Below are 20,962 nucleotides of genomic sequence, written 5' to 3' on the forward strand. Positions count from 1 at the left end.
GTCTTTTTACCATATTTGCAACATATTTCCAAATATAATTAATGAAAAAGATGAAATGAAAAATGAAATGAAAAAGATTCGATAGAAATTTGCTACGATATATCAAACTTTTTTGTATCGGACATAGAAGCATTAGACATTAAAAATTTAAATTTTTAAATGGCAACACTGGAACAAGTTCATCCTTTTTCTAGAACATCTCGAATTTTATAAAGTCGCTTCTCGTGTTGCCGGTGTGCTCAAATTTAATAAAAAATTGTAATTTCGTTAAAAATTTTACTTAAAGGTAATATTTTGAAGCTTTTAATTGTATTAAGAACTTAATTTTATTCACATTATGTAAAAATTAACTGCATTAAATCAAATATACATTATCGCCATGTGCTTTTTTCCTGAATATTCTGATTGTTTCGTAATATCGTAATTATATCAAATATTTTTTTGCCGCACTAAGAATTTACTTGTCAATATATTTCAATACTTGTATTGTCACGTTACCCTTGATCCCAGCTTTTAGAATAAAATCAAGTAAGTTGTAATTATTTTCAATTTCTGTCAAAAAACAAAATTGAGTCAAAAGTGATTTTACATTTTCAAATAATATTTTCTACCGCTCTTTTATTTTTCGAATATAAAATAATATAATTTGCAGATGTATCGTCTACCTAGCACTGTGCGCTGTGTGGCCCTACGCAAAGCCCAACAATATAATCAAGTTCAAAGATGGTATGCCAAAGATGTGAGGTTCGGATCAGAGGTCAGAGCTCTCATGCTCCAGGGGGTTGACGTCCTCGCCGATGCCGTAGCTGTGACCATGGGACCAAAGGTTCGTTTCTTATCTATTCAACATAACCTCAATCATCTTAAGTTAGAATTCTTTTTAAACATGATTTTGAAGTTATCAAAAAGGATCGTCAAAAATTGATGTTTGTTAAATTAATTTCACATTTTTATAGGTCTTACTGCATTTATAAATATAAATTTATAAATTTGATTAATAATATTATTAAGTAATTTTGATTTTGCGTAATTATGTAACTTATTTGACTGATTATAAAACGGGTGTAAATCAATTTAAATCTAAAAATTACGTAAAATTGGATTTATTCTTTCTAAAACTAATTGAAGAAGTTATGATCTTTTGGTGGGGCAAAGTTAACCTCATTTTTATGTATCTACCAAATGGTTTTGGTTCTGGGGCTGTTAATATTTTAATGAACACACTATTTACACTGCACAACTGTATTTAGTATAAATATGCCAAACAGCTCCAGAAATTTTAATTATTAGATTCTTGTAATCATTTTATATTACCATATCCACACTGTGGGTAATTACATGTTTAAATAATTTTTTTTAAGAAACTATTATGAATTGTTGAATTTGGATATTTCAAACATTGTTATATCTGCAATGAGCCCCTTTTTGTGCAGAATAGTGTAGGAAAATAATTTCTGTGATTTTTCCAATTGAAAATGAATATTGACATATTAACCTTAACTTCCTTCTCTTCCTTTTGTACTAATACCAGATATGGTAGGTAGTGACATGAAAATAATTATCCTAATTTATTAGAACTTCTTAAAGGGTGTCTTTAGGTTTGGACATACTACCAGCTCCAGCAAATGATGTACATAGCTCTATGCCACATTATATAATTTGAAAATTTTATGATAATTAATGAGTAAAATGGATGATTTTAAATATTTGAAATTAATATTTGTTGTTTATATCACCTTGAAACTGTCTTATTTACATGATATCTATAGGGCCGAAATGTAATTATTGAACAATCATGGGGCTCACCAAAAATTACCAAAGATGGAGTTACAGTTGCTAAAGGAGTAGAGCTTAAAGATAAATTCCAAAACATTGGAGCTAGGTTGGTGCAAGACGTTGCTAACAATACCAATGAAGAAGCGGGTGATGGTACTACAACTGCTACTGTTTTGGCACGTTCTATTGCCAAAGAAGGATTCGAAAATCTAGGAAAAGGAGCTAATCCGGTTGAAATCCGTAAAGGTGATTATTATATTTGAACCAAATTATTTTGTACCACAGTTTTTATAACTTTCAATGATTATAAAAATGGATCCAATTAATGATAATAAAGTGATTTCAATATTTTATGAGAATATACATAAATAATTTCTATCACAAATAAATGAGATTTTAAGAAAATCGATACAAACATATTTGTTTGAAGGTATCATTATGGCAGTTGAGGTAATAACAAAAACTCTAAAAACCCTTTCCAAACCCGTTACTACTCCTGAAGAAATCTGCCAAGTCGCCACTATATCCGCTAATGGTGATAGTTCGGTGGGAAATCTTATTGCTGATGCAATGAAGAGAGTTGGTAAAGAAGGTGTCATCACAGTTAAAGATGGTAAAACTCTCAATGATGAATTAGAAATTATCGAAGGAATGAAATTTGACAGAGGATACATATCACCATATTTCGTCAATACAACTAAAGGTAAATTATTTCAAGTATATGTCTAAAACGGTTAAGAATTAAATGATTTTAGGTGCCAAAGTTGAATACCAAGATGCTCTACTTTTATTAAGCGAAAAGAAAATATCTTCTGTGCAAAGTATAGTACCTGCTTTGGAATTGGCCAATGCTCAAAGGAAACCTCTTATAATCATCGCCGAGGATGTTGATGGAGAAGCTTTAACCACTCTTGTAGTCAATAGGCTTCGCATTGGTTTACAAATTGCTGCTGTGAAAGCTCCAGGATTTGGTGACAACAGAAAGGCCACTCTCCAAGATATTGCAATCGCCACAGGTGGTATTGTATTCGGGGATGATGCTAATATTGTCAAATTGGAAGATGTCAAACTATCAGATCTTGGACAAACTGGAGAAATTGTAATAACCAAAGATGACACACTAATTTTAAAAGGTAATTACTAATTAATTAGAAATTATGTATTATCTAAATAATATTTAATTAACAGGTAAAGGTAAAAAAGATGACATCGATAGAAGAGCAGAACAAATCAGAGATCAAATTGATACCACCACATCTGAATACGAAAAAGAAAAACTACAAGAACGTCTCGCTAGATTGGCTTCCGGAGTTGCGTTACTGAAAGTTGGAGGTAGCAGCGAAGTTGAAGTAAATGAGAAAAAAGACAGAGTAACCGACGCTTTGAATGCCACAAGGGCAGCTATTGAGGAAGGTATTGTACCCGGAGGTGGCACGGCTCTTTTAAGATGTAGCAGCAGCTTAGATGAAATTAAAGCTGCCAATAAAGACCAAGAAGTTGGTAAGTTTTTTTTTCAGTATAATTGATATTTGTAATGATTACCATAATTTTAATTTTTTCATCACATTAATCAATAGATAGTAGGGATATCTAGATATTTGGAAAAGTATTTTATGTATTAATTTACATACCAAACAATTTTTTATAAAATGAGCTATGATCATAGACAAATGATGTAACCTTAAGATATCAGTCCATAAACTTTAACCATTACCAATCAGTATTAATTTTTTTTAGGAATTCAAATTGTAAAAAGAGCCCTTAAAGTACCTTGCATGACAATTGCTGCTAACGCCGGTGTTGATGGAGCAGCTGTAGTAGCCAAAGTTGAGCAACAAAGTGGAGACTATGGTTATGATGCTCTTAACAACGAATATGTAAAAATGTTTGAACGAGGAATCATTGATCCCACAAAAGTAAGTTGAAAACCTCAATGATTGTAGTCAATGAATACAATTATATTTGTTGTAGGTTGTTAGAACTGCAATTGTAGACGCATCCGGAGTAGCTTCTCTCTTGACGACTGCCGAAGCAGTAATCACAGAAATACCTAAAGAAGACGTTCCGATACCTACTGGTATGGGTGGAATGGGCGGTATGGGAGGCATGGGAGGAATGATGTAAATGTAGTTCTTTCCATAAGTGGACTGTTTAACAGTTAAATAAACTCAGTGATTGCCTTGCAAAGACAAAGCAAAAGACGTCTGTCAAAAAAGTTCCATTTTCGTATTTGGCAGACAAGTGTGTGTGTTTTTTTTTTAAAATTAGAATTTATTATTTTGATACAATAATTCGTGTGTAGTGTTATTATTTGTAACACGAATTGAAAATTTGTGTGAATGAGAAATTAGAAGTCTCGTATATGGCGGTCGAAGGTGGTTTATTTTTCGTAAATGGTACTTTGAGTGTTGTTTGTGAAATCCTCTTTGGTCGCCGAACTGATCTGCATTTAGAATGTTTGAATATAATTATATAATGACTCTCAAATGTACCTATATTGTTATAAATATATTGTTATGTGACTTTTTATTTTGGTTGTTTTATTAGGATACAGTTTGTGAAAATTGATATTTTCAATTTTTCATTGCTCTTATTAACGCAATAACCATTAAAATCACTAATTTAAAATACAAAGTTGTCTCTTGAAGGTATAGAAAATGTAGGCTTTATAAAAAAAGTTTTACTTTTGGAATTATGTTAAAAAAACCTCTTAGAGAGGTAATTGGCAGTCAATGTGTTAACAAAAATAATGATTAAGTCCCTAGCTTGCCTCCTGCCTTACCTCATGGTGCCTACGATGTTACTAGCTATCTGTAGATTTCCTGTAATCTGGTGAACCCCAAATTGGTGACTTCAGGAAACGATGAAGTCACAGCTTCCCTTTTCACGCAATCTAATTGTTTAAAATTACCAATTTCACCTCAATAATACATTCATATAACTGTAATGGTAACTGTACATAAGAACACCATTTAAAACGTCCCTACAGGTCGCCAAACAAAATAAATCAACCCAATCCAAAAATCAGAAATAATATTTGAAACCCAACTTATTTTCCTAATTTCCCTATTTATTCCTTGGACTTTTATAAATTAATTTTTTCAATTTATTCATGTGAAACTATAAAAAATTAAATCGATACAATCTAAAAATTGTGTAGTTGTAGTATTTGTTCAGCAAATCTGAAAAGAAAATTGAGTTGATGAAATAAAAGGAATTATGATCCTAGGAACACCCCTTAAGGATGTAAACGTTGAGGGCCAGTATAAAGGACGGCCCACCTTAACCATAATCAGGTGTTGCGAACAATTCTTGTGGAAAACCAAGCGAAATTCCAAGTGTTCTACAAGAGGCGAGACCATAACTAATCGTCCTATTCACCTCCGAGGGCTCGGAGTAGCACTGAACCCAATACCCCTAAAGCATCGGATCTGCCCTTATTGAAGATTTTGACAAGACTCTGCTTAAAATCAACATCATCCGCCCAGAGGTCCAGGTGAATCTTGTTAAAAGACCAAGAACCTTCCATCACTTGCAATAGGTTCTAGTGGTAGATACGCGAAATCTGAGGAGCGATGCAATCTACAACTGGCAACCTAATACTGGAAGAACAGCAGCTGGATTTCATTGATGATTCAACTGGGCTATCTCATCTGATAGAGAAACCAAGCCACCGTAGTTTCTCCCTCTTTACCTGGCTAAGAATCATCCTAATTTATCAAAAGGTTCAAATCAAAGCGCCTGATTGACTTTTCAAAGGACATCGGTCTTTTGTAATTAGTGGGGTACAATGAAACTATCAGAAGATTCCCTTGGTCGCCAATTATTCTACTTACAATACAGGATTAAATATATTGATAGGTAAGTTGAATGGATCTGATTGTAAACGCTGATGTCAATAAAACGAGTTATAAGATTATTTTACTGAAGTGCTCTCCGTGTTAAATTGAATGGTTTAATTATTTATCGACAAAGTTTTATTTACCAATCATCAAATTACAATCACTAATTCCTTGGTTGTGGAATAAGCTTTACCAGTAGAATTCCATTTGATTCGAAATAGTAAACATCTATTTGTATAAAAAAATCAAAATTAATATATTGTCTAAATTTGTAACTAAAAATCCAAACAAAGCAGATAAATAGTTGAATAGAAACCTAATATATGTTCAGTTATTTACATATGATAAATAAAAGCTCTAATTATTTTATTTATATTTTCATATAATTACTTATTTGAGATATATTTAATAATACATAAAACTACACCAAAATTTTGATTAAATATCTTATTTAACTGTATAATTATGATTTGTGTGATTAATGGATGATCAAAACTTTAATTTTGAAGTTCTTCATAATGATTACTTGGAATAACTTGAGTCAACACTATTACTATTTTTTTTAATAATTCTAAATAAATAAAACCATGTTTAATAATCTTGTATAATAAATATCAACTTTATAAAAGAAACTGGATCACTTCAATATTGAACTAAAAATCTGACACTCTTCCTTTTCTCTCCCAGTCTCCATATCTAGTTGGTTCGGGGCCTCTAGGGCCACCAATCTCTCCTGTGTGTGGATTGGTATTATCAGGCCAAGGTGGTAATGGTTCTTCTTCTTCATTAGGATGTTTTCCAATTTGTTCATCTAATTTTCCAATTGGAGTTTTTTGTTGAAGTTTCTTTCTAAATTCTTCCATTCTTGATGAAGTCGCATTTTTGGAATTAGGAGAAACTGAATCTTTTGTAGACGAAAATTTGTTTACACTTCCTAAAACGTTGTTATAATAATATAACGGCGATTTAATTTGAAATTTACTCACTTTCCCATGCTGAATAAGTCGGAGAAAATGGTGAATTTTTCATTGATCTCAGCACATACATCATAATGCTCATTTTGAACAATCACTTGATTTTCGTAGATTGACTATTATGTTTTAGATCTCCATTTTTTTCAAATAAATGACAATGAAATGCATTTGACAAATTATATATCAAATCATATTTGTTTTTCATCACTCACATTGCGCAATAAAAGATATAGTATTTAGGTAAAAAAATTAAAAGTTGACAACGCTAGCAACTATAGATAAACTGAAAATGTATAATAAAAAATTCTTTTTTATAATCTGTTGGCATAATTCAAAGTAAAAGAAGAATATGTAACCTACAATTAATTATTTTGACAGCTTATCAACAGTCCGGCTCTCTTCTCTCCTCAGTACCTATGGGTTCACTGTTCTCAGGATTCAACGTCACTAGAATTAAAATAATTAAATGAAAAATGTGGGAAGTTATTAAAAAATTAAGACGGTTCGATGCATATCCTAAAACACTTGAAGATGTTAGAATCCAAACATATGGAGGAGGAGCGAGTAAATACTCATTTATAATATAATTAAACAATTTATATTAATTACCAATTTGTTTTAGTAACTATTATAAGTGTTATCCTAATGAGTTTACTATTTTGGTCAGAATTTTTAAATTATGTGACTCCAGATATTACAGAAGAATTATTTGTAGATACTTCTAGAAGCCCTAACATTCAAATTAACTTAGATTTTATTGTTCCTAGGATATCTTGTGACTGTAAGTGGATTTCTGTGGTACAATTGCAATTATATGACGAATTGATTATTAAAATTGTTTTATATTTGCAAGGTCTAGTGTTTAAGTAAGTATTTTATGTTATGAAATTTTAGTTTTAGCATTAGATGCGATGGATTCTTCAGGAGAACAACATTTAAAAATAGATCATAATGTATATAAAAGAAGACTTGATTTAGAAGGAAGACCTATAGCAGATCCTAATAAAATTAATATCACCATTCCAAAAAATACAACGGTAAGTCTATATAAACTAAAATTTAGTCATTGAGTCAAAAATAATTTTGGATCTTGTTGAAATTTCAAATATAAATTAAAAAGATAGATTTTCGAACAAATGCTTAAAATATTGAGAAATAAGCTTAAACTAAAGTTGTATTTTATTATTTTACATTTTTTTTTCAATAAAGGACTCTACTCAATCCTTATGTCAGAACCCTTCTTCCCCAGGGTATCTTCGGACACTTCAAGGGTAGTTTTTACGGGGGGGGCGGGTTGTGCCTATTGAGACTTTTTGGCCTGCTACAAACTATCATTGTGTCAAGTTTGTTTGAAACTTGGTACTTTCAGAAAGGGCATTTCAAGGTAGCCCTTTTGAAATACAAGTGTAAAGCAGTTTTTATCTACTTTCATGTATCACAATCTTAATAACAATAGAAAAGGGATCTTATTGATTTACCTTAACCCATGTCTATATTAGTTTCTTCTAAACTTGACAACAATAAATTTTATAGCAAAATTCCAACAAAACAGAATGTGGAAGCTGCTATGGTGCTGCAGATCGTTGTTGTAATACTTGTGCTGATGTAAAAGAAGCCTACCGGGAGCGAAAGTGGGCTTTAGACAATATTGACAGCATAGAACAGTGTAAAGATGAGAAACATAGTGAAAAACTGAAAACAGCTTTCACTCAGGGCTGTCAAATTTATGGCAGCCTCATAGTTAATAGGGTCAGTGGAAGTTTTCACATAGCACCTGGAGAGAGTTTTAGTGTTAGCCATTTGCATGTCCATGACGTTCAACCATTTTCATCAAGTGAGTTTAATACATCTCACAAGATAAGGCATTTGTCTTTCGGAAATAGAATAGAGAGCCACACACATAATCCTTTAAAAGATTTAGAGGTCTATGCTAGTGAAGGTATGTAGTTTTTTTTAATTATATAACAATATATAAAAGTGAATTATTGATTGAAAACAAAAAGTATGTGTTACTTAATTAGTTGCTGTTTATTTTGTATGATTGCAACCATGAAAACTACCATAGGATGAACCTAAGGTACTAACTCAAATATAACTTTAATAATTACTTTGTAAGGCATATTTTTTATTTTGATATATATCCCTAATCGGTGATTATATAGTATTGGAAAATATTTGGTGGAAAATAGGAAATCTATAATTTTTTTCTCTAGATTTGTAGTTCTTTCATTCATTTTATGACCATTCTGAACTTTTTATCAGTGGCGACTAATTTTAGGAATGCTAAGTTGATATTTCCATTGCTACATTACTAAAGGTTAAAATAGATAAAATGCATATTTTCAGATTTATTAAAACTGAAATTTTAACACTTCTTAAATCAGTACTAAAAATTTATTGTATAAATAGTAAATAATCACATTTAATTCATACAAGTCTAATCAAGAATATGAGACATTTTATGTGAAGCCAGTGCAACATGTATCCCAAATATCTTAACACCTTAACCCAGATCCTATAGCCAAAAATGTCCCAAACGATCCGCCTCCTTGGAGCATCACTTTTCCTACAGTATTTACCAGTTCTCTACCTCTAAGGCCGCCTCTAAAAAATTTTATTAATTGACCAAAAAAATGTAAATATCAGATCTTTATTATATATTCGTATGTTTTTTTTTCTTCTAATATTTACCTAAGAGCGGAAAATCCTCCGAACAATGCACCACTGGCCATTCCAACGCAGAATCCTAAAAAAAATCCCATTTTCATCCTGTCCACACAGGAGGGACCTTGCTGTTGATAAACGCCACCCGGTACAGGCATATTTTCAGTATAGCGAAAAATAGAGTTTTTTTTCAATTAAAACGATTTATCTTAAGTGATTATAAGTTTGTTGATTATAAATAATCCCACTTACGAAACATTTTTCACTTTACATGTGATTATAAAAAAATTGTGTCGAAAATGAAAAGTCAAATGTCATTCTTTATTCAGCTGTAGGCATTTTTTCGTGTATATATTTAAAAGTGCAATTTCATATTGGCGTCAAATGTTGAAGTGCTGAAAACTCTCAAATTAACACACCTCAATTAATAATGGATCCAATAATTGCTTGATTAAATTTTTATGTCAAATATGTGAATTATTCTGATCGATAAATATTTATTATATCTTTAAAGTTCATCATAAAATATTTACTTTATATGGGTTGTTTTTTGTTATAATACCCATTTGAAAGGTAAACAATGGTTCAGTTTTGACGCTGCACCAATTTAAGATGGCGCTCTAGTCAAAATGTACCACGTGATCTCATTTGATGGTTTAAGCCAACGATATATTTTTAGGATCAACGATGTTTCAATACTACATAAAGATCGTTCCTACTTCTTACGTTAATAAGGATGGTACAATAATAAGTTCGAATCAGTATTCAGTGACTAAACATCAAAAAACAGTATCAATTATAAGTGGAGAATCTGGAATGCCAGGAATATTCTTCCAGTACGAATTATCACCTCTGATGGTTAAATACACAGAGAAAGAAAAATCTTTTGGTCACTTTATTACGAATCTTTGTGCGATAATAGGGGGAATTTACACTGTTGCCGGTTTATTGGATCGGCTTTTATATCACTCTATAAAAATTATACAGAAAAAAATTGAATTAGGAAAGTTTAATTAAAAATTATTTCACTAAATTTTCGTTTCATTTTAATAAGCCCTTTACCTATATAAACTATATCGAGGTATGTTCCGTTATTCGAGTATTGTTTTGATTCTGCCATGAGTTTTAGGAAATAGCGCAATTGACTATTTCTATTCCATTCTTCTCATGTTACTGGTACAAGACTTTAGCCGGAGAAAATACAGCCACATAATTTTGTGAAATTAAAGCATGAACTACGTACAAGTATTGTATATACAATATTATGTGGATATTCTATAGACAATGGCACATTCAATTGGAACAAAAATGAATTAAACTAATGTTTGTTGAAATTACATAACTGAGTAGCAGTAGTAACCAAAGTAGAGACCACGAAAAAGAAGAATTTTTGGTTATATATAACGTCTTTTAAAATTAAAGTCAAGTGTTTGACCTATCAAAATAAAATATATAATCCACAATTTTGTTTAAAATGGATTTACTGGGATCAATTATGAATTCGATGGATAAACCTCCAAGTTTAAGTGAAAAGGAGAAGTTGTTAATAAAAAGTGAGTATATAAAATTAAGTCAACCATAAATCAATTTATATTTCCTAGAACGAAAACAAGAAAATGAACGACGTCAGTTAGAAGAAAAGGAGAAGTTGAAACGTTTTAAAGAACGCGTAGCTGCTAAATTTTCATCTCATTTTCAAGATCCAAATAATATGACTTTAAAATTCGAACCTATGGACCAAATATATAGGAGTATAGTGTAAGTTACTAAACATTTACTTGTTAATATTGAATCCCTAAACAATCATTTACTTTAACAACGATAGTTTTAATTGAATATACGTTAATACCTAATGATAAGTTATGAAAATCATTTGGCCATTTGTATTTTCCTTTATATTCCATACAATAAATCTTTTTAAACCATTTTATTTGGTTTTCTCATTTGTATGTCACTAGAAATACGCAATTGTAATTCAACTGTGGATAGTATCAGAAGGAAAATTTGTTTTTGTGTAAATTAAATACAGTAGTGACTTGATTAACTAGAGTATATTTGTCTTTTGGCATAATTGAATGAAGAAAAGTGTTCATTTAATATTGCAAATTTTATTTTAAAAATTAACGTTAATCAAGAGATTATTAAGAAATGTTATGTTTTCATATTATTAAACTTCTCAGACCTTCATATGTTCTGTGTAATTGGATTTACTTAAAATTTTTATTCATTATTTCCTGTGTAATCATATTTTCCCTCTAGGCATGAATTAGCTGAAGCTAATGGTTTGCTGTCCTTTTCCTTTGGTGTCGATGGTGTAGATAGGTACATTAGAGTATATAGAAAAGAAAATCCCCCATGTGAAGATGAATTAGCCGCAAGAAGAAGAAATGATATTTGGAATGATGAAATTAAAAAGAAACTTATTGAAAAAGTGAGCAATTTTTAATGTGAATTCATTATCTTATTTTGAATTTGTTTAATACTTACAGAGACAAATTGAAAAAATGGAGCAAGAAGAGGAAGAACGTGCCTCGAAAAAATCTAAAAAATTTACACCTAATACCAATTACAAAGACAAGTATGTGCATTTGATAGGACAAGATGCAGCTTTGGATGCTGCTAGAAAAACAGAAACTAATAAATCTTATGGATTCGGTTTGTAACTTGTACTTTGATAATACTGTAATTTATGTATTTATATATTTCAGTTCCCAGTGAAAATAAGAAGGATAATAGATCAATTGAACAGACAATGGCAGACATAAGGGCTAAGAAAAGACAAAAACTGGAATCTAATGAACCTACCTCTAATGCTCTTCCACAGACTTGAATATAAATTTTTTTCAATCATGTTGATGATCTTTTTTGTAACTATAAGATTGTTGAGTATTATATTAGCTGTAATTAATTCTGTTCTTAAGTCCAAAGAAATATTTCAAATTATAGATGTATAGTTTTAAAAAGATGTACTATGAATATTTGTCTTATTTTAAAATTTGAATACGATGCCTTTCTCTTATACCCCTTGAGATACTAAACAACACATCTAGGTCGAGAGTTTTGATATTACTAGATCCAAAAAGTATTTAGATAAACTGACAAATATAAAGTCCGAGGAGGATGGAAGAAACTCATGATAAACATTTAACTTCTTCAAGGTCTCTTTACTAGCAAGAGTCTAAAAACTGTTGTTTATTTAAGATAATTAGAAAATAAATGAGAAGATACATAATTTGGTCTCTTTTTGCTTTTAAGAATGTTAGATAATAGATTGCAATGTTATCAGTTAAAACAGAAATAAAACAATGTGCAGAATTATTTTTTTATTTGAAATACATAATATACAAAAACTATAAATAATATTTCAAGGATACTTATAAATTGAATATTAGTTAAATCTACAAAAAATCTGAAGAATACTTTGTTTTAGTATTCCTAGAAGTAGGAGATATACCTTTTCTTAAAGCAACATATTCTTGCTGCAATTTTTTCAGTGTCTGACATTCGTAACCTACATTTCTATTGTAGATGTCTTGGGAAACGTCTATAACGTTTCCCAGAAGAAAATCTGCATTTTTGGTCAAAAACATCCTTTTCTGAAAAAAAAAGTTTCCATTAAGGAAATAAAAAAAAAATAAAATAGAATTATAATTAGTTATTCTCATGAAATACAAGTAATAACTTGACACATGGATGAGTTGGGAGTTAAGAAACTTAAATTTGAAGCAAAAGAAACGGTAATGACTAATAACACTAAAATTCTCTTTTTCCTCGCAACTAAACTGGTTCAGAATATTCAGTAACTGCATAATTATGAAGCAAAAGGAGTTACGTCAAAAAATAAGAAGAATCTAACCAAATAACAATAATTTATTTACCTCTTGGTTTGTTTCATTTCGTAATGCATTATCGTTATGTTTTAATTGAGCATCGAAAACATTATAAAGAGTCTCGTCTATAATATACATCAATTCCGTAGTTTTTAACTTCATGCAATCATTTAAAAATTGAAAAAACATTTTAGTGAACGATAAAGTACTTGTTGTGAGTTGAAGCCAAGTATCACCTAGAATTATATAAAAAATGATGAAAAATTTTGTTTTAGAAACAGAATGAGTAACCCACCGGAAACAAAACTTTCTAAATGTACCCCCATCAGAGAATATTCATGCATGAATCTACTCAAAGCCGATTTCGAATGCAAATTCATTGGATTCCATTTGTCTTCTATCGCTCTCAATTTAATTGAATCTATCAATTTATCTCTTGAATCTTTTAATGCTTTTATAATCGAAGACCTCAAAGTACCATCTAATTGGTAACATATATCGAGTCCATATGAATATAACTGAAAATTATTATTATTAATTCATCTAATTAGTCTTATATTGTAATACCTACCCTTTCACATTGTGATCGAACCAATACTATACATTCCGTAACTGTAGATAGTGATGTTTGTGGCATGAAGACTTGTTTAATGAAGTGGGTGGTAAAAACGAGCAATTCGTTAGTAGCCCAGACAACATATGCTGAAAAATCAGAAAAATTTTTGGATTTCACAAAAAAAATTACCATAGAACCAATTTTTTTAAACAAGTACACTGTCGTTGCTCCCTAGTATGTTTCAATCCATAAAAAGCTTCTAATTGTAACAGTACAAGAAACAATACAAGGTAGAAGCCAAATGTCAATTCTCTACTACAATCATTGATGCAAGAGAAGACCGAAGACTAAAGAGAAACTGACCAAAGGAACCTAAAATGGAGGAGTCTCATTAGGACATATTTGAGATTTTTTTTCACTGCAACTTCCAAGTTAACACAATAACCTATAGAATTGTAAATTATGATTGTTATACTAAAAAAAATTGCCAGGGGTAACAATGTTAGGTTAGACATAAAATCCCATCTCCTATCTCTAGTTAATGTTTAACAGGAGATTTTCTGGATACCCTGTATATACAAAACGGCTGAAAATTATCTGTTTATTAACCGACTGTGCCCTAGCCTCTTCCACCTCAATTTACTTCCCGTGCTGAGTGTTTAGGTTTTATTACTACATTAAAGTTTTCATTGAAATAATAATTGTTTCTACTGACATTTCATATTTATAAAATATTATGATAATAAAGATATTCATTAAAATACAAGATACAATTCTAGGCCTGTTTTAGTGGGTTGCAGTAGTTAAATGTTGAAAAATCTTGCACTTGACTTAAGGGGTGGTCTATATAACGTCTAAACCTCCTAAAAAGGGGCGTAGCACACCAAGAAATCCTAACTAAAGGCGTCGCAGCGAAAAGGTTAGACTTTATATCACATGAATGGTTTAAAAGTATTCGAAAGACATAATTTAATTACCTGATGCACAATTTGGTGAATTTGGAAAAGCTCTTAGAAATTCCTCGGACATATGACACATATTTGTGAATACTACACTTGCTAAATGCCTTATATAAGTTGTTGTAGAACCTTCTCTTTTTACTCTTTTGCATTGGGTCCTCAACATACTACTACATAATTTCAGAAACAGATTGCAAGACTAAAATAAGAAAAAAATATTATTATTTTCTAAAGAACTTATGATATATTCTAAAGTCTTATATTGGCCATTAAAGCAGTAGATATTAAGGGAAGGTAACTCAGTGATTACCAAAAAATCAATTATAGTTCAAAAAAGTGAAAATAATTATAAAACACCCCAGAATATTAAATAACTATATAAGTATATAGATAAAATATAAGTTATGAGGAAAATTATATTAATTATCTTCTAATAACATTAGAAATAAAAACATTTTACTTGGGTCTCCCTTCCTAACTGGTTAAGTAACCTCACGGCTCTTCTAGCAGCTCTGAGTCCTCCTTGTAAAGATTTATCTGGATTGACTTCCAATTCCTTCATCAACACTTCAGTCAAACTATGTTGGCGCTGTTCAGCCTAGTTCAATTAAAAATTAGTACTTTTTGATCGATAAACTGTATAATAAAAAAAATACTTGCTTACTTTTCTCTGGATATCAATTAAAACTTGATCATGTTTGTCGTTTGTAGTTTGCAGCTGATTAATGTATTCTTTGGATTTTTGTAATAATGAAAGAGCTTCTTCGAAATGTCTTTGTGCTACACAAACATCAAGCTCTTCTGGGATATCTAAAAACCACTCTGGATGTACTGTTCCTAAATCTTCTTCTGGTTCTTCAAAAGCTATAAAATACAATTGTTTATATCTAATCTAGAAACATGAAAGAAATATTTGAATTATTTAGTATATTACGGTTATAACTTGATGATTCAATGGAAGTTGAACGTGAAGGTGATTTTTCTGTAACTGATTCCCTCTTCTGTTGTTCTTGGGCTAATCTAGTCTTTTTTGCTTGATCAAATTTATCCAACCATTCTTTCTACAAGAAACAAGAGATGTAACATATTTGTGTTTAGATTTCAAACATTTTACTTACTTTCCCAGAATTGGAGGAACATTGGAAGACTCTGGTATCCGGAAAAATTAGCAATTTGAAAGCGTGTTTAACATTCCCTAAATCCCTAACGTTCACAACTGCTAGACTACTCAAATCATACATAATTTCATAAATATACTTCATAAGTCCACGGCTACAAAATAAGATATTACATTTGATGGTCTCACTAAAATATTTTACGCTGCAATAAATTTAATTGGTTATATAGCAGGACAGGACAAATTCTGTAGGCTTTAAATCTAACTAAGAATAAAGCAAGTAAGTTGAAATCACCTGTTAGAATTTCTGTTTGTTATCATGAAACTATCAGTGAATAAATACACATGAACAGTTTTTATAGATGTATTTTCAGTTGGATCTATTTCTAGTAAATCTCCTTCAAATAGTAGTTTTCTTCCATGTACTTCCAATAATTCCTTAAAATGATTAGATTAGTGATGTGGGTCGGGCAATTGCCAAGTTCGGAATTTATAAAACCGACAATAGGCCAGGAATTATAAAATTATTAAAAAAATGATTTTCAATCTTAAGCTCAATCATACCTTAAACCAGAAATAAAGAAGATTCTCTATGTTGAACAGTTTAAGATTGATTGTTGTTACCTATTTGTTACACTTGTACTTCCATATAATCCAAAACAAGTGTTTCTTTTTACATTTATGGTGTTTATTGAAAGTTTTAACTGACAAATAATACCTACATCGGCATAACAAAGTTCCAGAAAAAAATGTTTCCTTAGACAAGATAATAAATAAATAAATAGAAAGCAAGACTAAATATATAAATATTGTAAGAAAAATTTGATTAATTATTAATTCATTCATTAAAGTGCTTGTTTGTTTAAATAAACTTATTTCTTACTTTACATCCCTCTACTTTCTCCAAAATTGCTGCTAATTTCTGTTTATTATCTTCCTCAATATCCTTTTCAGTTGCCTTATTTTCCCTTTCTAAATTTATAGGTTGTGTATCTTCTAATATAGATGTTGTAGATAGAGCACTCAATAATGATTTTTGCTCTGAAAGTAAATGAGACAGCTGATACATCTCACTTTCCAAATCTAGCAATTATTAAGAAAACTTTTTTCGATCTGTATACAATACTAAAAAATTTAAAACTGTGAGAATCCATTATTTATATTAAAAAATTAATATCGATTATCACACTATATACATAAGCAATTATTGTAAATAAAAGGATACGTGAAATTTCTTTGGCAGTTTCAATAAACTGTACATAATTTTCATAAACATTTTTTTTCAAATTATTACTTGTTTCTTCTGAAAGAGCTTGAATTTTTCTACGAAGATTTTGTAGCTCGGATCCACCCACATAGTTTTGTGATAAACTTTTGACGTCTAAAATAAAAAAAAATAATATATATATTTATTTGTTATTTTTATTACATTTTTCTGGAATGAAGTCTTTTCCACTCAATAGCTTAAAGTTAGGTTCTTTCGTATTTTCCATTTCAATTTGTCAGTTTGACATATGAAAATAAATATTTTGATAGCAGTGACAAAGTAGTTTTCGACTTCTTAACATCAAATTGCCTGATATAATCAGAATATTCAGCTAATAGATAAGAGGCTACTCAGTTACATATACATTCAAGTGTTTGAACAATCCAATTTTATTCATTTGATCTTCAACGGATTTATATTAATTTTATTCCTTTTTCTTTGTAAATATAATTTGTATTCACGCTATTAAGTAATAATAACTATATCGAAGGTCATTTGTCCACAGGAACACTAACATTTCCAATTGACATTTTAGATAAAGCTCAAGTGTCATAAGGTTGTCACTGTTTTGATTATTCAAAAGTCAAATACAAAAAATGGCAGCGGAAATTAAACCAGCAACTCAATCAAATGAAAGATTTTGTACAACCAAAAAGCCAGTACTATTATCAAAATTAGATGCCTGTAGTGAAGACATTAATGCCGCTGTTATTATACCCGGCGAAGAAGGAATTATCAGTGTTTCAGATGATAAGTACGTAATATAAATGCTATAATATGCCTGTAGATGTAACGTTAGCCGTGTTTGTGAAACGCCACTTGAACATCGAAATATTCTGCTGTTATTAAAATATAATACAATATAGAAGCAATCAAAGTATTACTACAAGAAAATGATTCATTTCCAATAAGATTTGTTTAGCTTTACAACTAATGTAAATATAGTGTAGATAATTTAAAGTTTACAAAACGTTTATATAAATATTGACAAAAATTGTTTCTCGTTAAGTTGAATTCCAGCCAATTCCTTGTACAATCAATAGGAATATTTGTTTGGCAAGTTTCCAGTTTCATTTCTAATTAGGATAAACATACTTTTTATAGTTTTTGCATGATAACTTTTTTGATTAATTTACCAATTAAATTTTATTTAATTAGTAATACGTAAACATATTATCCTCAAAAGTGTGATAGTTTAAATATTAAAAGCACCTCAAAAATATTATCAAAACATATTCCAATTTTGTTGATTTATTTTAATATAAAAACATATGATGAAACTATTAAAAAAATATTTATTTTTAATTAAAAATCCACAGTGTATTATGTGATCTCACATAAGTAATTTAAAGTTTTGCTTATTCTTCTGGAGTTAATCAAAGAAAATGTATAGATATAAAATATGTGGTAACTTGTATTAATAAAGATGTATTAATGAAGTTTTATACTTTACTCAAAGTCTCCACTGAACTTTCAGTTTTAACTGTGATTCTAACTGTTAGTTAAAGCTGTGCATGTGTAGGATCAAAATTAATTGAGATCATGCTTAGTCACCTTGAGGATGGAGTTTTAGTTCATTTACAATGTTAATGTGTAAGTGATTGGATTTTTTTGAAAATAAAACATTTTGCCCATATAGTTTGCTTTTTTGTTTCTTCTAATGGCATCACACACCTCTATAGTAACAAATATCCATCAGAAACTATTGTAAAAAGTATTTACTCCAAATATTGACTAAACTATAACATATTTTCAACTGAATGTGTATGCAGTCAGTTAAACTGAATTGCGTAAACTGTGCAGTTAAAACTGAATGTTTATGGGTTACTTTACATTCCAATTCCATTTGAAAAATAATTAAAAGCAGGTTTTAAATTGAATAGCTGTTGTATTTGTCTGAATCCATTCTTTCAGGACTGTTAGAGTATGGCTAAAAAGGGATTCTGGTCAATACTGGCCAAGTATTTGTCAATATATGCCAAGTGGGACCACATCTATTTATTACACTGTTGAAACTCGACAACTTTTTATTGGTCAAGAAAATGGTACAGTATCAGAATTCACATTAACCTCTGATTTTAATAGAATGATGCCTGTTAGAGAATATTTGTCGCATCAAGCTAGAGTTACAGAAATTATATTTGCTATTAATTGTGAATGGGTATTGAGCGTTGGTAGAGATAAAGTATTTTCTTATAATTGCACCCAGACAGGAAGGAATCTCGGAACGTTTAATTCAGAAGCTTGGTGCACAGCATTACAGTATCCTTTTAAAATAATTTTCAACATTTATATATTTATTTTTCATTCATTTAAATTCTCTTTTCTTAGTAATTTTTCCTATCAATTGTGTCAGATTCGATGCCCAAACAAAACATGCATTTGTTGGCGACTATTCTGGACAAATAACAATGTTAAAATTAGATAATAATGGAGTAACTGTTATAACAACATTAAAAGCACATTCTGGATCTATTAGATCACTATCTTGGGATAGTGATAGAAATATGTTGTTTAGTGGATCGTTTGATCATACTGTTATTGTGTGGGACATAGGGGGACAACAGGGCAATGCTTACGAACTACAAGGACACCATAACAAAGTATCTAGTCTTTATTATTCAACAAGTACCAAACAATTACTGAGTGCTGGAGAAGATTGCGTACTAGTATTTTGGGATATGAATCAACCTCGACAAGAAACCCCAGAATGGGTAGAGTCAGATTTATGCCAATTATGTGGTAGACCTTTCTTCTGGAATTTCCGTGCCATGATGGACCAAAGACAACTTGGATTAAGACAACACCATTGCCGCCACTGTGGTAAAGCGATATGTGAGAAATGTTCTACTGGGAGGATAACAATACCTTCTATGGGATTCGAATTTGCAGTTAGAGTTTGTGAACCCTGCCATGTTGCACTTAAGGATAAAGAGTAAGTATTAAGAAACATTATTTTTACATGGATGAGGTTCTTTTATATAAAAAATGGAAACCTTATTAATAATTACTAATAGTACATTGTTTACAATACTTACAATTACATTCTTTCGTCCTTTGAGACTCCCATAGGTTATATTTATGAATAATGTGGATTACACAATGTTAATGTGGGGCTTGACCATAATACAATTGAAACTTTGTTATTGTTCTATGGATCTTGGCTTCCTCTTTGTTATGTTGGACAGCCCGAAGAGCATTTTCTGTGGTAGTATCAGTAAAACAGAGTCAGGTCAGTGTCCTTTCTTCTATGCTCTAAGCTGTCCAAAAGATGGACGAATCTGGGCTTTGTAAGGGTTGTTACAGGACATTATCACTCTAGGAAGCACCTGATGAGATTAAGTATAACAGAAATTATTTAGTATATATTCTGTGGGGAGGAGGATGACACTGGTTCATCTAGCTCTGTAATACTAATTGTAAACATAGAGAAAAATTACTTCAGACTAGAAACCTGTGGTCTGGTACAGATACTGGAGTTCATTAGAATCCTAGAACTATAAAGTGAGATGTAGATGACAAAAGCAATTCTGATAGCAGGGGAATATTAGAACCTAAAGTATCTCTGCAATATATATTTATCTATCATATTTGTGAAAATAATTCTTTTTAACAGGAGACCTTCTTTGGCCACTTTTCATGATGTAAAACACGCTGTAGTTGCGATGAGTGTTGATGAAACAAATAAAAGGCTAGTTACTGTCGGGCAGGATCGTTTAATAAAAGTTTGGGATATAACAGCACTGCTTTGAATATTAAGTAAAATATTAAATGCATTCTAATGTGATTGAACACTTTTTTTGTGGTCAGTTAAAGTAACGATCATTACATATTATACTTTTGTTAAAATTGAATGTTTACATTATTATGATAATATTATATAGGTTCTATTAAAATTGTATATGTATTATAATTCTGCTCTAGCTATTATTTCTCTTATTTCATAATAAATTGTTTATGAGTATTATTATTAAAAA

General features: G+C 30.3%; 7 protein-coding genes across 8 annotated transcripts; 4 read left to right on the forward strand and 3 right to left on the reverse strand.

Annotated features, from left to right (window-relative positions):
- Positions 1-149: 149 nt before the first annotated feature.
- On the forward strand, positions 150-4,305 carry LOC130450314 (heat shock protein 60A). Of its 2 annotated transcripts, none has more exons than XM_056788644.1 (8): positions 150-286; positions 653-826; positions 1,770-2,022; positions 2,207-2,479; positions 2,532-2,909; positions 2,965-3,276; positions 3,514-3,692; positions 3,748-4,305. In XM_056788644.1, the coding sequence occupies exons 2-8, from the start codon at positions 653-655 to the stop codon at positions 3,898-3,900; spliced, it is 1,722 nt and encodes a 573-aa protein (XP_056644622.1). In that variant the 5' UTR covers positions 150-286; the 3' UTR covers positions 3,901-4,305. The 2 variants fall into 2 exon arrangements, with proteins under 2 accessions (XP_056644622.1, XP_056644623.1); XM_056788645.1 differs by having other exon boundaries at positions 180-528.
- A 1,682-nt stretch (positions 4,306-5,987) lies between these two features.
- LOC130450316 (succinate dehydrogenase assembly factor 4, mitochondrial-like) lies at positions 5,988-6,743 on the reverse strand. The gene is made up of 2 exons (XM_056788647.1): positions 6,605-6,743; positions 5,988-6,552 (listed from the first exon to the last, which is right to left on the reverse strand). Exons 1-2 carry the CDS (start codon positions 6,675-6,677, stop codon positions 6,272-6,274), a joined length of 354 nt encoding a protein of 117 aa, XP_056644625.1. The 5' UTR covers positions 6,678-6,743; the 3' UTR covers positions 5,988-6,271.
- Positions 6,744-6,970: 227 nt separating this feature from the next.
- Positions 6,971-10,289, forward strand: LOC130450315 (endoplasmic reticulum-Golgi intermediate compartment protein 3). Its single transcript, XM_056788646.1, has 5 exons — positions 6,971-7,156; positions 7,215-7,373; positions 7,487-7,629; positions 8,126-8,531; positions 9,936-10,289. Exons 1-5 carry the CDS (start codon positions 7,066-7,068, stop codon positions 10,271-10,273), a joined length of 1,137 nt encoding a protein of 378 aa, XP_056644624.1. The 5' UTR covers positions 6,971-7,065; the 3' UTR covers positions 10,274-10,289.
- On the reverse strand, positions 8,932-9,882 carry LOC130450317 (reactive oxygen species modulator 1). Its single transcript, XM_056788648.1, has 2 exons — positions 9,284-9,882; positions 8,932-9,196 (listed from the first exon to the last, which is right to left on the reverse strand). Exons 1-2 carry the CDS (start codon positions 9,412-9,414, stop codon positions 9,088-9,090), a joined length of 240 nt encoding a protein of 79 aa, XP_056644626.1. The 5' UTR covers positions 9,415-9,882; the 3' UTR covers positions 8,932-9,087.
- A 359-nt stretch (positions 10,290-10,648) lies between the features above and the next one.
- On the forward strand, positions 10,649-12,571 carry LOC130450319 (sperm-associated antigen 7). Its single transcript, XM_056788651.1, has 5 exons — positions 10,649-10,809; positions 10,858-11,014; positions 11,516-11,687; positions 11,746-11,911; positions 11,965-12,571. The coding sequence occupies exons 1-5, from the start codon at positions 10,731-10,733 to the stop codon at positions 12,084-12,086; spliced, it is 696 nt and encodes a 231-aa protein (XP_056644629.1). The 5' UTR covers positions 10,649-10,730; the 3' UTR covers positions 12,087-12,571.
- LOC130450318 (exocyst complex component 8) lies at positions 12,555-17,287 on the reverse strand. The gene is made up of 13 exons (XM_056788650.1): positions 17,148-17,287; positions 16,944-17,099; positions 16,602-16,801; positions 16,014-16,156; positions 15,720-15,873; positions 15,536-15,662; positions 15,266-15,465; positions 15,062-15,199; positions 14,620-14,800; positions 13,658-13,788; positions 13,382-13,604; positions 13,135-13,322; positions 12,555-12,852 (listed from the first exon to the last, which is right to left on the reverse strand). Exons 1-13 carry the CDS (start codon positions 17,209-17,211, stop codon positions 12,655-12,657), a joined length of 2,103 nt encoding a protein of 700 aa, XP_056644628.1. The 5' UTR covers positions 17,212-17,287; the 3' UTR covers positions 12,555-12,654.
- Positions 17,288-17,518: 231 nt separating this feature from the next.
- Positions 17,519-20,962, forward strand: LOC130450320 (WD repeat and FYVE domain-containing protein 2). The gene is made up of 4 exons (XM_056788652.1): positions 17,519-17,739; positions 18,900-19,247; positions 19,342-19,920; positions 20,602-20,962. The coding sequence occupies exons 1-4, from the start codon at positions 17,582-17,584 to the stop codon at positions 20,735-20,737; spliced, it is 1,221 nt and encodes a 406-aa protein (XP_056644630.1). The 5' UTR covers positions 17,519-17,581; the 3' UTR covers positions 20,738-20,962.

This window comes from Diorhabda sublineata, chromosome 11 (genome assembly GCF_026230105.1).
Source record: "Diorhabda sublineata isolate icDioSubl1.1 chromosome 11, icDioSubl1.1, whole genome shotgun sequence".
Taxonomy (NCBI): domain Eukaryota; kingdom Metazoa; phylum Arthropoda; class Insecta; order Coleoptera; family Chrysomelidae; genus Diorhabda; species Diorhabda sublineata.

What these genes read in the sequence shown, in the direction of transcription:
- LOC130450314 (XM_056788644.1), top strand. Translation starts at nt 653, where the DNA reads ATGTATCGTCTACCTAGCACTGTGCGCTGTGTGGCCCTACGCAAAGCC. An exon ending in CTGTGACCATGGGACCAAAG is followed by an intron (nt 827 to 1,769) that starts GTTCGTTTCTTA and finishes TGATATCTATAG; the next exon opens with GGCCGAAATGTAATTATTGA. An exon ending in TGACACACTAATTTTAAAAG is followed by an intron (nt 2,910 to 2,964) that starts GTAATTACTAAT and finishes TTTAATTAACAG; the next exon opens with GTAAAGGTAAAAAAGATGAC.
- LOC130450316 (XM_056788647.1), bottom strand. Translation starts at nt 6,677, where the DNA reads ATGAGCATTATGATGTATGTGCTGAGATCAATGAAAAATTCACCATTT. An exon ending in GACTTATTCAGCATGGGAAA is followed by an intron (nt 6,553 to 6,604) that starts GTGAGTAAATTT and finishes ACAACGTTTTAG; the next exon opens with GAAGTGTAAACAAATTTTCG.
- LOC130450315 (XM_056788646.1), top strand. Translation starts at nt 7,066, where the DNA reads ATGTGGGAAGTTATTAAAAAATTAAGACGGTTCGATGCATATCCTAAA. An exon ending in TCCTAGGATATCTTGTGACT is followed by an intron (nt 7,374 to 7,486) that starts GTAAGTGGATTT and finishes ATGAAATTTTAG; the next exon opens with TTTTAGCATTAGATGCGATG. An exon ending in CCATTCCAAAAAATACAACG is followed by an intron (nt 7,630 to 8,125) that starts GTAAGTCTATAT and finishes TAAATTTTATAG; the next exon opens with CAAAATTCCAACAAAACAGA.
- LOC130450317 (XM_056788648.1), bottom strand. Translation starts at nt 9,414, where the DNA reads ATGCCTGTACCGGGTGGCGTTTATCAACAGCAAGGTCCCTCCTGTGTG. An exon ending in GGAGGATTTTCCGCTCTTAG is followed by an intron (nt 9,197 to 9,283) that starts GTAAATATTAGA and finishes AAAATTTTTTAG; the next exon opens with AGGCGGCCTTAGAGGTAGAG.
- LOC130450319 (XM_056788651.1), top strand. Translation starts at nt 10,731, where the DNA reads ATGGATTTACTGGGATCAATTATGAATTCGATGGATAAACCTCCAAGT. An exon ending in CAAATATATAGGAGTATAGT is followed by an intron (nt 11,015 to 11,515) that starts GTAAGTTACTAA and finishes TTTTCCCTCTAG; the next exon opens with GCATGAATTAGCTGAAGCTA. An exon ending in AAAAGAAACTTATTGAAAAA is followed by an intron (nt 11,688 to 11,745) that starts GTGAGCAATTTT and finishes TAATACTTACAG; the next exon opens with AGACAAATTGAAAAAATGGA.
- LOC130450318 (XM_056788650.1), bottom strand. Translation starts at nt 17,211, where the DNA reads ATGGAAAATACGAAAGAACCTAACTTTAAGCTATTGAGTGGAAAAGAC. An exon ending in GTTCCTCCAATTCTGGGAAA is followed by an intron (nt 15,663 to 15,719) that starts GTAAGTAAAATG and finishes TGTTTCTTGTAG; the next exon opens with AAAGAATGGTTGGATAAATT. An exon ending in TTCACCAAATTGTGCATCAG is followed by an intron (nt 13,789 to 14,619) that starts GTAATTAAATTA and finishes CTGATTTTTCAG; the next exon opens with CATATGTTGTCTGGGCTACT.
- LOC130450320 (XM_056788652.1), top strand. Translation starts at nt 17,582, where the DNA reads ATGGCAGCGGAAATTAAACCAGCAACTCAATCAAATGAAAGATTTTGT. An exon ending in ATCAGTGTTTCAGATGATAA is followed by an intron (nt 17,740 to 18,899) that starts GTACGTAATATA and finishes CCATTCTTTCAG; the next exon opens with GACTGTTAGAGTATGGCTAA. An exon ending in GCTTGGTGCACAGCATTACA is followed by an intron (nt 19,248 to 19,341) that starts GTATCCTTTTAA and finishes CAATTGTGTCAG; the next exon opens with ATTCGATGCCCAAACAAAAC.